Genomic DNA, 17,804 nt, shown 5'->3' on the forward strand with positions numbered 1-17,804 from the left:
GACATGCTTATGATCAGGATACCTCATTGAGCTTTTCATGTAGAAGCTGTAACTGCAACTAAGAGTAATCTGCAAAACTTTAACTTTTGTGCTTGCAAATGAATATTTTTCAGCTTTAGCATTCTGCTTATGTAAAATGTAAGTCAAGAAGCACAGTCTTTCCACCCTTGAAGAACACCTTCGACATCTTACACATGTTCTGTAAAAAATTAGGCAGTAAAGCAGGAATTTCCTCAATGAGACATCTGGAACTTGCAGGCTGATTTTTTTCCCCCCTCTCACACTCACAGTTAGAAAAAATGCCAGTTGCTCGAACAGCAGGTGTCTTTGACTTGGTCATCCTCCAGAGAGAACAGGTTGCACAGCTGTCTGGAGCACACACAGACACGCACAGACACACACACTAACACACACACACACACACACCCACCCACACACACACACACGTGTGTGTGCACACACTAGCAAGGAAAGAGAGCGAAAGAGGCATTTAATGAAAGATGGCAAACAGCTTCTTTACTCGGGTGGACTCTGGGTTCTTGTTGGACAGCTCTGGGCAGGGAGATGCCCCCACTGTGTCTTTTGTATGTGCAAGTGGACCAAACAAAAGCTTATTGAGGAATCTCTGGGAAGCCCAAGCTGTTGGAAAGGAATGCCCCCTTCTCTCTTGTGGCTGAGTGCTTCAGTCTTAATCAGTCACTGGAGGGGCTGGTGAGCCGGGGGCCTCCCGGACCCGGCGGGCGGACAGGAACTCACTCACTCTTGATCTCACTTGGCTCAATAAAATCTATTAGCTGAACACAGACGGGCAATAGGCTGGTCATTGTTGCTGATGTGATACAGATAAATCAGACGAATTGTCCCTATTAGCCTCTTCATCTTCATACTGTCTAAACCCTTATGTAATCTCTATGTCAAGCACCCAGGACTGACTAAATAATTAAATGTGTTCTAAAAGTTGTCTCTTTCAGTTTTCCTTAACCAGAAATTATTCAATTCTGTGGCAAATGTTTAACTAAAGGCAGAAGTGCAGCTGCTAAAATAAAAGTGTAAGTTACTCCTATTCAGTAGAAATAAAGGAAACATAAAGGGTGTGTGTTTCCCACTATAAGAAGGCGGAGTTTTCTCCCTGGGGTCCCTGAGTTAAACTGGTGTTATGTAACGGATACACTGCTTCTCATCTGATGTGGAGTTACTCGAAAGTTTACAGGCGGCGGTTCTGACTCAAGTCCGGTCTGTGAACATAGAATATGCGATAATTTCTGCAGATGGGGAGCGGATGATTTTAAGGGAATTGGCCACCAGCGCTTATTTTTAGCCCAAGAACTGTTTTACAGCCTTAAACCTAATTGGAAACTGACCTTACTGCCCACCGCCAAGCATCAAGTCTTTGTTGGTTAACATTCAACTCTGGGAGAATCTGTGGTTCTGGAATCTGTTGCTGTGGAGGAGACTTTGGAAATGGGACTTTGCATTTAGATTTTTAAAGCAGCCAGACACACGGACATGGGCAGCGGTCCGAGTAAGAAGAAAGTTGCACCTGCGTGTGTCAGCGAGGTGAACGTGACCAAAACAACTGCCGGTGTCACTTCACCCAAACAGGACAGCCATCCATTCAAGCCTCTCAAAATCCATGCAACTTTGCGCAACGCGCGTAATCGTGCGCGACCGGACTGCCACAGCGAAGGCCACGACTCTGACTTCTCTGGGGAGGACGATGATGTTGATGGAGAGCTGGACACGGTTCTTAAAGATTATGAGGAGCTAGAGAGACTTTCTGTGAAGAAGAACATTACCAAGAAATCTTTTATGAAAGCCAAAACTTACGGACTGTGTCACTTCAGCCGGGAAGACACCGAGGACGACGTCAGCTCAGCTCCTCGGTCCAGAGCGTCTGGAAGAGCCGAGGAGCCACGTGGCTCACACGGTGGATCAAGAGACGTAAACAAGAGGAGCAATGATGCTTTCACACACTTAAAAAACCACACACCTGTGCGCCCCAGTCCGCACAATGTAAGGAGTTTTATTTTACCATTTGTATTATCATTAGCTATTATTGGATAAAGCATCTTTCTGTTTTAACCCAGTTTATTATAAATCATCAACAGCTGGATGATTTTAAAATAACAATGATCCTGGAGAATTGTTCAGAGCTGAAATGAAAACACATCATGTGCTTTCTCTCCTCTCTGGTTTCTGTCAGTCCTCCTCACAGGGCTTTTTGAAAAGAGGTGCTTCGCTGGAAGCTGTTCCCACATCAGAAAAACAATCGTAAGTAGACAACTGTAATAAATAATAGATTTCTGAGCTCAGTGGAGTAGTAAAAGCCGAGCTGAACCAGATCAAATTCACCTTAAAGGTATCGAAATACCAGCCCATTGTTCTCAGTGCAGATCAGATTAGTCAGACGTCTGCAAGCAGGACAGAAACAAACAAGCGCCTGTTGTTGCTGCTTTGTTGGTGTTGAGTGTGAGAATATATTTACAAAGCATGCCTTAAGCACAACAGCATGTTTCTTACCACTGGCCGTTTCGCTATTATGGACCTTTTACGCAACATACCAAGAGGAGATTAATCAGTTTACTGATTAAATGTTGTGGGTTGATTTTGTCAAAAAATGCTACATTTGGTAGAAAAAATAACACATCAAAATACTCGTATATGTCACTTAGATTTCCTGTTTTTAAATCAGCATCTAAACTCTCCCCAGGACTTTTGGCAGCTGCCATGGCTCTTCTCTTACAATGCCAGTCATCCTGTACGATGGATCAGAAGAGGAGCTGATGGACACTATTGAGAGAGAGTTTAGTTGACCCCCAGCTGAGAATCCTGCAGCAATGGAGCAACCTTCATGGGATGCAGCAGTTTGCAGAGTAACATTTTAAAAAAGAGAAAGGGAACCAGGGTTTGTTTGTTTGTTTGTTTTTTGACAAATTCTCTGCTACATAGGAAGGCTACTGCACACAGGGTTCCCTGGATAAAATGTAAGAATGTTTGTGTTGAACTTAAACATCTGGACCCCAGGACTTTGCATTTAGCCAAGTCTTACTTAACAACAAGAGGAGTTATAACACCAGTTTGAACTGATGCCAGGAGGTTCTCCTCACAGAGACCAACACTGTTAACTGACACAGGCCTCCTTGGTTTGTTATCTGCTGTGCTAAGGTGTCACTGTCACCCTCTCAGTCTTGCTGGGCTCCCACAGAGCACGCATCTACTTATTTGATACCTATTACTTACTTAACTTTAACTTGTCTGTTCATAGGTGAAGGGGAGAACACAGCCATTTCTCTGATCGCTGAAACTCAGTAGTTTAGCACAATTTGAGTGGTAAAAGCACATTCTTAAGGCCTTGTAATTCGCTAAATGCAAAGATAACATTTTCCACCAGTAGTTTTGTGCGCACAGTATAGGGCTTTAGTATTTCATAAGTGGCAATCCTGCAAAGGTATGAGCTGGGATTGTATACTTAAGGTTTCCTTCCTGACCACAGTTCCTGCACCTCTCCACCCTTATGAAGAAGGAATGTGTGGCAACAGAGAGAGACTTTCACTCAGGCTCACTTTGACCCAGCTCCATTTCTGCTGATGACTCAGCCACATTTAAACATAAAGTCCTGCTGCCACTTAGTGGTGGAACAGAGTAGTTTCGTGCATGAATACATACTGGGCATTCATGTAAATACTTAATGTGTCAACACAGTCCACCAGTCACTGTTAAAAGGAAAGCTGCATTTCAAACAGATTTTATAATAAATTGTAATTTTGTTTTTTACTGCAAATAAAAATGGACTATGCTTTATTTTTGATCTCGTGAATACTCTGGGAGAACTGTGTGTGTGAGGTTGTGTGTTATAATTAATTGCTTAATATAAAAATATATAAAAATAGTTGTCCAATAATCCACATCAGGCAACAACTTTTCAGTGTCATTTAATCATCATTATCTTGGGATCAGTTTGTTAGAGGGTTGTGTAGAGAGAGTGTACAAAATAAAAATTTAAATCTGGAAAACAATAAAATAATAAAATATAACACCATAAAATATTCTGCACAGTATTTTCTAAAAATAAAAATGCTACCCCACAGTGTGAGTAAGATGATCACACTGAGGGGAGTACAGTACTTAAATAAAAACAAGTGTATGTTATTGCATTGTTCTTGGCATTTAGCACATTCTTTTAATTAACACTGTTTCTTCTTTGAAGGCCTGTAGAAAGATATCCTCCTCTGTACTGCTGTGAGCAGTTTAGGAGGCAGGAGAGTAAGCTGATTTCTGAGCATATCATTGTTCCTCACATTCTTGGCAATGTAATCCTCACAAATCCTGTCAGAAAATAAAAAGTCTGTCATTTCTCATTTCTATTTTGGGAAAAAGCTTGCACAATTAAAGTAAATATAACTTGATCTACAAAGAAATAGACCTTTTTATCAGCAGATATTTTTACTTGCAATAGCAGGAGAATCACAGGTGAAACTAATATTAACAATGGCTCTAGATGTTATTCATTTCACTTGTGTTTGACAAGTCAGAATGTCTGTTGCATAAATGTCTATTGCTGCATTAAAATATGCATTTTGTTTCTGTGGTTCTTTTTCGTAAAAAATTCTCTATGATGTGAAAGATAAACATATAACACTTTTTTTTTTACCTGAATAGAGGATATGGTTGCATCTGGAAAACGAGAGCATCATTGCAGTGACCCTGTAGAGAAAGATGCAAGGTTTGCAAAGGTCAATTTTGAGTTGTGTCATTTTTCTTAAGACTGTATATTCAGCAGCATGCAGTACTTTCTTTTACAAACATTTGGAGTTGTGCCTGTGTTCATGTGAATTCAGGCAGGCTTCAGATTTTTTTTTTCTTGGAAAAGACCAATTTAGTTTAGTCGTGATGATTTTCAAAGGTCTGTAGAATTAGAAATTTTTTCAACTACTTTTCAACTTCTGTCTGTGATACTTACAGTGTCGACAAGGAGGATGTAGTCACAGCTTCCACCAAACACAACAACATCAGAGTCTTTCCCTGGACACGCTGTGTGCCACAACCTTGAGTAAGAGAAAAAAGAGAAGACTTACAATTTAAAATCTGCTCATATTCTTACAGAAAACTATCTTACCATCTGTCAAGTGAATAAATACACCAGGAACTGTAGGGTCATTCATAAATGCACAATGACCAAGTGCTGATAATTTGCTACCTTGGCTTGTTCTTATAGGGATGTTCCACTTCTCTCCATTTCTTTGTTTCAACATCAAGCAGCCACCCATCACCTTATAGAGGGAAATGTGTTTTTTTAATGAAAAGAAAACAGTTAAGGAGCATAAAAAAATTAAGGGAACAGAGGAAATAAATGTAAAAAAAAAAGTAGGTGCATTTTCTTACTCATTGGTTTGCAGTCTACACTGAGACCTCCAAACAGGAACAAGGTGCTGTCTGATACTGCTGTGAGTGTGTGCCACGATCTGCCCACTGGATTGTTGGTCACTGGGATTCTGTAAAAGATATATTGCACAATACAGTCAAAGACAAACTTGGCAAAAACATAACACCTAGTAGTAGCATTAACCTTAACCCTAACGAGAATAAGTATGTTTTTCGACGTCTCCGCACTATTATGTGAAACAAAAGAAAATCCCTAAAAAACAGGAAAGACGCAAAACAAAGGAGGAAATTCTCATGACATAAGATTCTCTTTGGTCACAACAATCACATACGCACATTTCTGACCACGTCCATGATTCAAGGTCCAGACAGTGAATGTCACTCGTCCTGGATTCCTGAGTTCAAAGAAACAGGAGGACAACTTACAAATGGCAGACTTTGACTCATGTTTGTGTATATTATTGACTGTGTGTAGATATGAGAGAAGAACTCAATAGCATGTAGAGTTCTCACCATAACTCTGCCTCCACACACGTATCCTCTGCAGCCAAGTGTGGCGCTGGCGTGGGCAGCCCTGGGGGCAGGAGCACGACCCTGCACACAAGCACCGTCACTGAATAATCTTTAGGGTATTGTAACATTTTAGCTTTCTCCACAGTTTTCCAAAACTGCTCACTCATCTGTATCATAAATAAAGGTCACTAATCTAAATCTATATATACACATTTTTAACTAACTTACATGGGTTTGTGGTTCATTCCAACTGGCTTCCATGGGGTCAAATATATGAACCTCGTTGTTCCATCCCCAGAAGACATCCTCCACCTGAAAACAACAACATGACTATTAAGGGGCAAAGAAATTGATTTCTACTGTTTTTAATACAAAAAGAATCACAATACACATCTGTAGAGTTTCCTTGGTATTTTTAGACCAGATGCTGAAATATCTCCCTTTCAGGCCTGACATATTTTAGAACAAAATCTCATATAAAAAAAGAGGCCAATAAAAAAATGTTACCCATGTAGCTTCATCTACAATGAAGCTTCTGTTCCTGCTGTCAACATCAGTCAGTAGTTTGTGACCATATCCTCCAAAGTAGATTATCCTGGGTTGTATTAAAGAAAGATACCCACAATTACTGTCACGTTTTCAATTATACATAAGTCAAAGAATAATGTAAAATATTTCATTTGAAAATAAACCAAAACATGTATACATACATACATACATACATAATCAATAGAGAATTGTAGGGAAAACTACCCAAAAGGTTACAGTGTCAAACTCGATGTCAAATCTGTGTGGCATTAACAGGCAGTAATTATGGAGTAATAGTTCACTTTACTTTACATTACACTGACACTTTCCCAGAATTAGAGGAAAGAGCAGTCTTGAAATTGACAGAGCTTACCTTCCTTTATAAATCCAGCAGGACAGTTTGTCTCGAGGTGAGGGAGGAGAACCCATCTCATGTATGATCTTCTTCCACGTGTATTTTCCATCTGTCAGGTTGACACAGTAGATCTGTTTGAAAGCAAATACTGATCACTTCTTAAGAACTGCAATATTCATTCATTGAACCTATTTCAATCATAATTAAAGTGTCATGGACTGTGTGGAGTGCCAGTTATCAGCCTCACCTGATTGGTCTGTCCATTGTCATCACAACCTCCAAATATGTACATGTGTCCATTCAGGGAGCAGCCACAGGTCCCAGACATGGAGGGAGGAACTTCCCCTGTCATGTGAAACACTTCCCTTCAAAAAAAAAAAAAAAAAAAAAAAAGTGGATATTCTACTCAGATACACGTCATGACGCCTTTTACAACAACAGAGGTGACAATAAAACGCTCCAAGCAAGTACTTATCAGTCCAAACATAGTCTGAATGTTACATTGTATGTGTTTGTGACAATCACCAGAAAGAGAAAAGACAGTGAATGTCACGAGTAAAGATGCATTACTATTCTTAGTTTGTTCTCCGTTTTGACAAAAGGCAGGCATATTTGGAATTCATTTAATGTTCTTACCATACACCTTGTTGCAGGTCATATGCCCAGATTTCATCATTAGGTAGGAAAACTTCATCATCAGCAATTGACTGTAGAGAATAAAATGTGTTTATTACAATGAAATAAATGTGTGCATCAGCAATGTGTCCTAAGTCTATCATTGCAATGTAAGATTTTGGTGCTCATTTTACCGATCTAAACTTTTAAGGCAGGTTTAGCTATATATGATATGTACTCTCTCTCTCAAATTAAATCGAAGGCAACTGGACTTGTATTTGTCTGTGGAAGACGTTTCGCCTCTTATCCAAGCGGCTTCATCAGTTCATCATGTATTGGTCTCTCTAGTCCGCACTAGTCTGACCGTCAGACTAGTGCGGACTAGAGAGACCAAATACAAATACAAGTCCAGTTGCCTTCGATTTAATTTGAGAGAGAGATAACTATGACCTGGACGAATGAGAACATTCACAGACATGATATGTACTGTATGACCAGTACAATAAAAGTATTCAAATTCTGTACATAAGCAGAAGTAGAAATACCACATAGTAAAACTACTTCAGGACAAGTAAGAGTAAAAGAAATAATTGTTACACAGGACAGTTCATTTCAAAATGTTGTTGTCTTGTCATGTCAATACACACACACACACACACACATACATATATACACACACACATATATATACATATATGTATATATGTGTGTGTGTGTGTGTGTGTATCAGCCTTAATATATTATAATAATACTGAATTATTATTGATGCACTAACATGTGAACAGCATTTAATACAGAGCTGCACTAGTGGGTTGATTTATTAGTTAATCAAAAGAAAATGAATCTACATCCATCTTAATAATCAATTAATAATTAAAGTAATTTTTCAAGAAAAATAAAATAATTGACAGATTAATCAAAAATTTAAAAATAATTGCTAGTTGCAGTTTTACTTTAATGTTATATGTGTAGTAAGTGTAGTTACCAACTTCACATAATTTTTGGTAGGTTTATCATATTTTATTATTATATGTTTTGAAAAACTGTTTCTGAGAGGTAAACAATAACTATATTCTTAATATTCCTATCTGAGATGTAGTTCAGTGTTAGTATATGTGGCAATAAATGTACATTTACTCTCGTATAAATACCAAGGGATTACTGTGTTACACTACTTCAGTAAATGTATCCCTTAAGCGAACAGTTAAACACGTTAAACAGGCCGTTTGAGTATTTGTTTCTCACCATGTAGCCTCCCCACACATACAGCAGGTTCTCCTCCACCACAGCCGTGTGTCCGCTCCTCTCTCGGGCCACCAGCTCCGAGCAGTGCCTCTCAAATACGGAATCCATGACCGGCTGTTATTAATAGAAAGGGAAAGCGTGCCTTTGAGCCTGAAATAATAAGAATCTGTCTAAAAATGTCCCCTACGTTCTCATCTTCAGTTACACTATTGAAGCAAGGGTAACACATGACTGCGGGCAGAGCCCTGACACCAGACAACCATATTGTTCTTATAGGTTTAAGATAAAATACAGTAAATTCTACGGTACTATTTGTACAAAACTTGTTGTCTACAGCCTATACGTAACATAAGGTTACATAGTGGTCGGTAAAACAAATAGCAACCGTGTACGGAATACAGAAACATTTTACGCAAATATTTGCATAATAACACTTTTAAAACATACTCACAGAGTACGGGACACTTTTAGTCGATCTTACAATTGTTTGTCATGTTTTGAAAACCACAACATCTTGTCCGCGTAACGTAAACACGGCAATTACCCGTCGTTTCTCTGCTAATGTCGCTGTGTCAAAGTGGTTGTAAAATAAAATAAAACTTCCGGTTCTCTTCCTTTTTCAAAGTAAAATCCTCATTGACCACTAATGTATATGGCACCCAAAGTGTTTGGTGTCCAATAAAATGTTGTAAATATTAACTATGTAAATGAAATCAGGAAATATTTTATACAACCATGAAAAATTAAATACATATGTAAGCTTTTAAAATAGGCCCACCTGTGAGACATGTTGGCCTTGGTGTTGTGAGGTGTGTTTTGGTTTGTACAGGGCTCAGCCTTCACCCAACTTTGACAAGAATTATATATTTTGAAAGCTCTAAGTGTCCTGATTCTATCTGTACAAAGCATTTTAGGATCCCTATATGACTGTAACAGAAATAACAAGACACTCAGTACTTCTTTCTTCCTACATTTCAACCAGAAATATAGAGAAGAAAAGGGTAATATGTAAATATGTATTAAAAACAAGAACATACAAACCATAAAACATTTTTCACAATAAAAATGACAGTGCTACTACTCCTGTAAACAATAATCTATATGATAATGCCTTTTTGTTAGCATTTAAGATGTTTAACTAATGGTAATGCTTGTTTGAAGGCCTCTAGAAAAACATCCTCCTCTGTACTGCTGTGAATTTTTTGGGAGGCAGGAGAGGAAGTTGATTTCATCCTCACATTTGTTACAATGCCTCACAAAGCCTCCCAAAAAGAAAACGTGCCATTTTTTAAATTTCTAATTTAGGTTAAGATGTTGATAAGATATATACTGTATTATATACATATATATATATATAAATATAAATTTCAGATTAAAAGTCAAACATTTCAATAAATAATGACTTTACAAGTTCAAAATCATTTCGACCCTAATTTGAGCCCATATATGTGTAGGGTGGAGTCATACGCATGACTTACCATTTCTTGCTGGTTGTGATGGGCTGTAAGGTGTAGTTCTGGCCTGAGTTGATTCTGGCATCCCTATGAAAACACATAATGGTAAATGTATTAAATAAAATGACTTTCCATTGCAGGGCAAACAAAGACATTTTAAACAGCTGGTCTTTTGACTGTGAAATGTTTTTGAAGCATTCTAAGGACTTAAGAACATAAAAGATTTATCAACCACCCACTTAAACCTCATGTTTTGTAAGAAAAATAAGACTTTGTAAAACTGAACAAATGATTATCAGAGGTGAGGTAGCAAAGACACTGTGAAAGACAAAGTTATTTATCATTATTATTATTATTATTATTATTTTTGTGCCTCAATCCTGAGCGCATATTGGGACAGCAAAGTCAGGGAAAGAGAGAGAGGGGATGATATGCAGCAGTGTTTAGGACTAAGCCTTTGTAGTACATGCTGTACTGGGTTTTTAAACAGTGCATCTGGAATACAGTACAAGCGACCTAATTGGTGACGAAACAGACAATCTGGATTACTTTCTCCAAGTCTGTGATTGGCAGGTTTTGTGGCACATTATAATGCTGCGAAATGTTGAGTGAGTGTGCAGCAGGGTTGAGTGAGGCCAGAGAAGACATACTGAGCGCGCAAGGGAGACAGTGTGAGCAAGCTTGCAGGTATCTGGCAGTGCACAGAGCAGAGATCTTTGAGAACAACTGACTAAAACTGAGTGAGGGACATTAGTTTTGTGCGACTATGTGGATAATAGCAAACTGAGAAATACAATTATTGAGCACAGAATAAATTTGTTTGCTGAATTTAAGGTATTTGCTTAAAAACATTTTTTCTTCAAAATATAAATTGAGTTTGCAAAATTTATTTGTCTACTCAGAAAGTCCCAATGTGCGCTCAGGAATGAGGCACAAAAATAACACCATATGAAATTAGGTTAAAAATTCTACTTGTAACTTCAGTGTCGCACACTGTGTGGGAACTTTCAGAACCAGACTACAGACAGGGAGAAGAGGCTGCATTAGAGCCAAAGAAGCACATTTTAAAATTAATTTATATTTGATCCCTGCAGTCTGCAGCAAAGAGATAGCTTCAGTCTGAGGTGCATTGTTGACCGCCATAATACATTTGGCCTCCACATGTGTCTTTGCATCTTCTTTTATATTTATTGGTGGTTGGTGTGTCACTTAGTGGTAGCAACTTCCGGTAAAGTGTGGTGCCTTTCCGGACACATGCATATACATAAATACGCTGTATTTATGTATATGCATGATAGTATGCATGTATGTGCAAGTGAAGTACTCAGTTTCGGCCAAGGTTGCTTCTCATAGATTTATTTTACAGTAATTACTATAAATGTAGGTACATGCTTAGAATATACAATACAAGAATGGTTTCCCTTATACTAATATTTTGTTTGTGATATAGCCTACAAACGTTTGTGTTTGCCTATTTTACATTCTGGCCAGCCGATGTCGCACTGTTCACATGAAGCATCAAGAAATGTACATTTTCTCAAACCACTTTGCTGAGAAAGTAAAGTCAAAGCCACCAAGTCAAAACCTCTGATGCTGTCTGACATACCTCCGGTACAGGGCAGTTGATTTCTTCGTGCAAACATACAGTCTAGTGGGCGTTTCAGAGTATTTTGACCGCGGACTGTTCTCAGAGCCAGGCATGGTTCTTGTGTTTTGTCTTCCGTATTTAAATCCAAATTGTCGCGCTGTGTGCCCAATGCCCTTTTGTGCGCAGTCCATGAAGGCTGGCAGCTGTACCCTGCACCCCGCTGCACCTGGTTCTTCCCTGCACGCCCCATTTCCTGTTCACCTGATTTCTGAAACTGTCACAGGTATGAAAAGTTTCTACGTTTGTACAAGACCAGCATGAGCTGTTAACTTCTGGACATTTCACAACAACTACATTTACTACATTACTTCACTTTGTTATCTTGTGATTTGATTTTAATGTGGTATGCAAAATAAGGTTTTGTTTATTTGTTGAATGTCTTTGTGTGTGATTTTTAAAAACTGATACCCCCAGTTTTAAAAGAGAACGTGTTAAATTATTCTCATCCCAAAATTTTCTTTTCATGTGAATTCACAGGCAGGTGAACAAACAGTGTGCTATGGACAGACTCCTCTCTTGACTGCTTTTGCGCGACTCTTCGGCGGAAGTGATGAAATACATGCGGAAGTTCGCATTTAGCGCCAAAGCTTGAGTTGGGCAGAGGGACAGAAACAAACATGGATGTTGCTCGCAAAATAAAGACAAAGGTGTTGGCTGGCTTCAAGATGCGGGGACTAATACTGCGACCGTATGTATTATAGTCATGGTTAAACGTTGTTAAAATGTTTTGCTAAAGTTAAAGCTAGTGCTACGCGTGGTGAGGTAACAGTATATCCGTCAACTCAAGGACAGGGATAAATGGTCGATACTTTATGCCTAATTATATACTATTGGCAACAGGAAATAAACAACAATAACACAAGCAGGTTTCCATGCTCTTAGATTGTTTTGTGCCTCAGTGAAGACAACATAACAAAGACTTCTTACACGTTAACTGACAGTTTAATTGCTCAGCGTTTACAAGTCAACTGATATTTCAACTGCTTTCATTCCCTACTCTTTAAACTAGGATCCACCTGCTTTCACTGATTTCACACACATTACCAGTTCAACTGTTTACAGAGACCAGTGGTGGAAGAAATTTTCAGACCGTTTACTTTAACAAAACTAGCAATACCACAGTGTAAATATACAAGTCAAAGTCAAAGTTGCATTCAAAATAATAAGCAAAAGTCCATAAGTGTGAGCATCAAAATATGTCAAACGTAAGTTACTACATTGTAATAAGTGATGAGTTAATGTGTACAGCTGCAACAGGTAACTGACACTTCAACTCCCTTAGTACTTCAACTTTAACTGTATCTCCTGTAACCCTGTCTGAAAAGGAAAATAACATTTCAATGCACGCGGATACATTTTCTTCAGGAAATTTTGTTGTTTTTTTGTAGTTTTATATTGTTAGTTAAAAGAAGAAACAATAAGAATATGTTTTTTCTTTTTTGCTGTTTTGTGCTCCAGCGAAGCCAGCAGATACCTTGTAGAGGTGCTGGAGTCCGTAAGTCCCTCTGAACTGGATGATGTTATTGAAAGGGTCCTGGATGCGGTTGAAAAGCAGCCATGTATGTACAGTACAGTCAGTCTCTACACATTTCTACACAGTGTGTTTAATGTTCAATCTGCTGCTGTATGCAGCACTTAATGCATTCTGTGTTTTTTACAACAGTGTCCTCTAGTATGATAGAGCTGTCTGTGGTGGAAACCGCTGTGCAGGACTGCACTCAGTCTTGTGATGAAACCATGTAAGTGGGGCTGCAAATAAGTTTTTCTTTATTAATTAATGTTTTGTTTTTTGGTTATGTGATGATCAATCCTTTTTTTTCTTCCTTAAGGTTTTTTTTGTTTTTATATATGTAGTGATTTTATCCTGATGCAAGTTATGTTGTAAAATACAAAATAGCAGCATGCACAAATATCTAGGTTTTTTTTTTTTTTTTTAACAAATCCTAAAACATCTGTACAAATGAGTGTTTAATGTTGGTTATTCAGGGACCACAGTCACGTATATAATATATTAATAATGTAATCATAACGAGACATCAACTCATAATAAGTTATAGTTGCGTAATCTACTTTATTGTGCTGTAGAGAAAATCTTATACAAGCTGTTTAACTCTCTCCCAGAGATAATGTTTTCAACATCATTGGAGCCTTCGATGTGCCCAGATACATTTACAGCGTGGAGCGGAAGAAATTTTTACCGTGAGTATAGGGACAGTTTCTTTCTCCTTTGTGTCAAATATTCCTAAATATTTCAAAAAAGATTTCTTCATGCTGCTGGTATCAGATCTAGTGTATACACTTACATGTACTGCAGACCTTGTGTTATGCTGTTGCTTGTAGGCAGTTTTTAAAGTTATATTTTGGCATTTTCATTCAGCATCAGTATGACCAGACATCCAGCCCCGAGTCTGTGTGGGTTGGCCAAAGACAAAGCTGAACTCTTCAGGGAGCGCTACACAATCTTACAACAGGTCAGTATGATGTGCTTTATTGGCCGTTCTCACTGCTGATTAAAGTTTTTGTAGTAGTGCGTGTTGTATTTATAAAGACATATTTTCTCTAGCGTACACATCGGCACGAGCTCTTCACCCCACCTGCTATTGGAGCTGCTGTTGAAGAGGGTCAAAACAAATTTCAGGTATCAAATCTTAATTATTAATTTTGAGCTGAAAATGAAACCCATTTTACTGTTTTGCATTTTACTAGCAGGTTGTTTTGTTGTCATTTGTCCTTTTTAGCTAAAGACAATTGAAGCATTGCTTGGTAGCACAGCTAAACTGGGAGAGGTGATTGTACTCGGGATGATCACACAACTGAAAGAGGTGAGGTGGTGACACAGATTAGTTTTTATATTTAAGTTTATATGGAGAAGTTCACACAGAAGAAGTTTGACTTCTCTAGTTTCTTAAAAATTATTTAATTCGGGACTTTTCTGTCTGTTGATTTTTTTTTATTATTTTAGTTTCTAAAATATTTCTAAACAATTTTTAAGGGTAAATTCTACCTGGAGGACCCAAGTGGAACAGTACAACTGGACATGTCCAAAGCAATATCCTTTAATCTGTTTGTGGGAGTCTGTCAGCAAATAATGATTTGTATTGTGCAAGAAGCTTTGGCTTTTAAAATGGATGTATTCCTTAACAACATTCGTACCAGTTTCATAATGGCCTGTACACTGAATCCTGCTTTGTACTGGCAGAGGGTAAGATAATGACTACTACTACAACTGCAGTTAACAAAATGAGAGAATAAAAGACATATGCTTTAAGATTAAAATAACAACACATCATTAGAGATAAAGTTTTGCCTTTTGTCCTATAGGTTGGTACGAGGACTCTGTTTTCCATGTCAATGGGTTTGGGTTTCCACCAACAGAGCCATCATCAGGCACAAGGTCAGTTGGTTTGAGGGAAAAGGATTTAGACAAACTCATTGCAAGCTAAAGTAGTTAGCTGTCTGTGTAGTGATATATGCAACTTCACATTAGATATTGGGGTGAATCTGTAGCTTGTTGTGTGTGAAGTCATTTTAGTTTGTTATTGCTGGGATGCACTGAAAATTTCAGTGAAGCAACATGAAGGAAAATACCATATTTTTTAAGTTTTGAAGTCAGACATGATTGCCAATGTCAACCAGACAGGCACAACCTGGCAAAAATTTCTCTGTAGCTGAGTATGGAGGCTGTCTCCAATTACAGTGTGGTATGTTAATTAAAATAATATCATGTTTTCAGGTTAAGGTTCAGGTTTCATTAAGTTACCTTTACTCAACTTAGTTTTCACTATCCATCTCCTGCTCCCACACGACATGGTCCTTGCTTCATTTCCAGGGCATACTATGGCAACATGAACTTCTTTGGTGGTCCATCCACCACTTCGGTGAAGGCCTCTGCCAAGCTGAAGCAGCTGGAGGAAGAGAATGAGGACGCCATGTTTGTAATTGTTTCTGATGTGTGGCTGGACAACGTTGAAGTGATGGAAAAGCTCAACATCATGTTTTCAGGTCTGGTACTGCATCATAGTCTTAAACTTTACAGGACAAGAATGAACACTCTATGAGACACCAGTCACATTTATCATTTTTTTTCTTACAGGCTATGCTGCGATGCCTCCCACCTGTTTCATTTTGTGTGGAAACTTTTCCTCTGCCCCATATGGAAAGACACAGATCAAATCGCTCAAAGGTGAAACTTTTGGGTCCTCATCACTCATAACCTATTGTACTTCTTAAGATCTCTGTGTGTAATTAAGGGATGAATGCCTGCATTTTAGAATGTGATTCATTGTTCTCTCTTTAGAGTCACTGAAGGCCCTTGCTGATGCCATATGTGCATACCCTAACATTCACAGCAGGTAGGATCTGACAAAGTTGTTACTCTGGTATACTCAGGTTTATTCTTAACTATTCAGATTTACCATACGTTTGAATTTAAATTTGTTCATCTCAAACCTGCAGTAGTCGCTTTGTGTTTGTCCCTGGTCCTGAAGACCCTGGTCCAGGCACCATCCTGCCAAGGTAAACATTCAGAGATGTGATTTTTGACATAATTATGTGATTTGTGTTCAGTCGTTTGGACAGATGTGAATAAATATGTTTCCCACAGGCCTCCCCTGGCAGACCACATCACAGAGGAGTTCAGACAGAAGGTGCCATTTTCAGTGTTCACGACTAACCCATGCAGGTGAAACAAATATGTGGCTTCTATTACATGTGAACATATTTGATATGTGGGTTGATCAGGGTTTTACAGCAATATTCATTAAGTGATTTTACAAATGACAGACACAGGCTTTGAGAAAAATGTGACCAGACTCATGACAGAAACCATTGTAAAACTGACCTTCATTGTCAGGATCCAGTACTGCAGCCAGGAGATCGTCATTATCAGGGAAGACCTGGTCAACAAGATGTGCAGGAACTGCGTGCGGTTGCCCAATAACAATCTTGACATTCCCAACCATGTGAGTTTCAGCTTCTCTGAACAAACCTGTTCATACTTGAGAGAAATTTCTCTCTTTCAACGCACATACATAATTGTGTTGTTGAAGGTTTTATTTGCTACAAAGTGTTTAAATGTTAGTCATTATCTAAAAAAACTTTCAAAGTAATGAGTTGATGGTGAACCGATTAAGCCTCAGCTCAACATTTTACCCAGACTGGTCTCATTTCTGACTAAACACAACATGTACATTTCTGTAATTTTTAATTGTAATTTAATGATTTTGTCATTCTTTTTTTACCAGTTTGTTAAGACCATCCTGTCTCAGGGTCACCTGACTCCACTGCCTCCGTACGTCAGTCCTGTATTCTGGGCCTACGACTACTCCCTGTATGTCTACCCAGTCCCTGATGTCATCATCTTTGCAGACAAATACGACCCCTTCAGCATCACCAACACGGACTGCCTCTGTGTCAACCCAGTATGAAATAAAATAAGCTTAACTAAAACATGTATTTATTTTATCTTTGGACCTAACCTGATAAAATGTGTTTTTCCAACTGGTGGTTGTATAATTTATATCTCTGTGTTATAGCCTCAATGTGACCTCATGTTATTTATCACTTAATATATTTTGTCGTTTATTTATTATGACAGGGCTCCTTCCCAAGAAGTGGCTTCACATTTAAGGTGTATTACCCATCCAACAGGACTGTTGAGGACAGGTAAGATGTGCTCTACTTATTTCTTTTCAGGTCATTCAGTACAAATTACTGTAGTTTCAACAATCACTAATGTTCATACTGATCTGTTTGTTCTTGCAGCAAACTTCAAGGGCTCTAAAGAAAATCATGGATTTACAAGTGCAGCTGTTTTTATTTGTTTTGTACATTGCCTTTGTATGATACTTCATGTTTAAAATGGACTAGTAATCAACTCATAGTAGTGTTTTATAGATTGTATGTATGTTCTTTCATGAATAATAAAGATTTTATTCTGTATACTGAATATTCTGACCTCTTTGTGTTTACACGATAGTTAGCCTTACTTTGAAAATGGTTGATTTTGTACAGCACTGAGCAGTCTGCCTTGAAGACCTGGTAGACTATAGAGTTTTGAGAGAAA

General features: G+C 38.3%; 3 protein-coding genes across 4 annotated transcripts; 2 read left to right on the forward strand and 1 right to left on the reverse strand.

Moving 5' to 3' along the window:
* The first annotated feature begins 1,201 nt into the window (after positions 1 to 1,201).
* Positions 1,202 to 3,813, forward strand: LOC111225648. Its single transcript, XM_022750651.1, has 3 exons — positions 1,202 to 2,013; positions 2,204 to 2,271; positions 2,711 to 3,813. Exons 1-3 carry the CDS (start codon positions 1,507 to 1,509, stop codon positions 2,811 to 2,813), a joined length of 678 nt encoding a protein of 225 aa, XP_022606372.1. The 5' UTR covers positions 1,202 to 1,506; the 3' UTR covers positions 2,814 to 3,813.
* Positions 3,814 to 3,925: 112 nt separating this feature from the next.
* Positions 3,926 to 10,168, reverse strand: klhdc1 (kelch domain containing 1). Of its 2 annotated transcripts, none has more exons than XM_022750649.1 (14): positions 10,117 to 10,168; positions 8,639 to 8,752; positions 7,415 to 7,485; positions 7,026 to 7,143; positions 6,797 to 6,909; positions 6,403 to 6,490; positions 6,124 to 6,207; positions 5,896 to 5,976; positions 5,719 to 5,777; positions 5,383 to 5,492; positions 5,198 to 5,270; positions 4,961 to 5,045; positions 4,652 to 4,704; positions 3,926 to 4,326 (listed from the first exon to the last, which is right to left on the reverse strand). In XM_022750649.1, the coding sequence occupies exons 1-14, from the start codon at positions 10,117 to 10,119 to the stop codon at positions 4,185 to 4,187; spliced, it is 1,194 nt and encodes a 397-aa protein (XP_022606370.1). In that variant the 5' UTR covers positions 10,120 to 10,168; the 3' UTR covers positions 3,926 to 4,184. The 2 variants fall into 2 exon arrangements, with proteins under 2 accessions (XP_022606370.1, XP_022606371.1); XM_022750650.1 differs by lacking the exon at positions 10,117 to 10,168 and adding an exon at positions 9,090 to 9,210 and having other exon boundaries at positions 3,928 to 4,326.
* Positions 10,169 to 12,333: 2,165 nt separating this feature from the next.
* On the forward strand, positions 12,334 to 17,619 carry pole2 (DNA polymerase epsilon 2, accessory subunit). The gene is made up of 19 exons (XM_022750074.1): positions 12,334 to 12,428; positions 13,199 to 13,299; positions 13,404 to 13,479; positions 13,862 to 13,939; positions 14,118 to 14,211; positions 14,304 to 14,378; positions 14,479 to 14,562; positions 14,733 to 14,789; positions 14,894 to 14,942; positions 15,062 to 15,134; positions 15,570 to 15,742; positions 15,834 to 15,923; positions 16,038 to 16,092; positions 16,196 to 16,255; positions 16,344 to 16,421; positions 16,593 to 16,701; positions 16,984 to 17,160; positions 17,337 to 17,404; positions 17,504 to 17,619. The coding sequence occupies exons 1-19, from the start codon at positions 12,358 to 12,360 to the stop codon at positions 17,520 to 17,522; spliced, it is 1,587 nt and encodes a 528-aa protein (XP_022605795.1). The 5' UTR covers positions 12,334 to 12,357; the 3' UTR covers positions 17,523 to 17,619.
* Positions 17,620 to 17,804: the final 185 nt, after the last annotated feature.

Source organism: Seriola dumerili, unplaced genomic scaffold (assembly GCF_002260705.1).
Source record: "Seriola dumerili isolate Sdu_G_001 unplaced genomic scaffold, Sdu_1.0 BDQW01000149.1, whole genome shotgun sequence".
In the NCBI taxonomy this organism is placed as follows: Eukaryota; Metazoa; Chordata; class Actinopteri; order Carangiformes; family Carangidae; genus Seriola; species Seriola dumerili.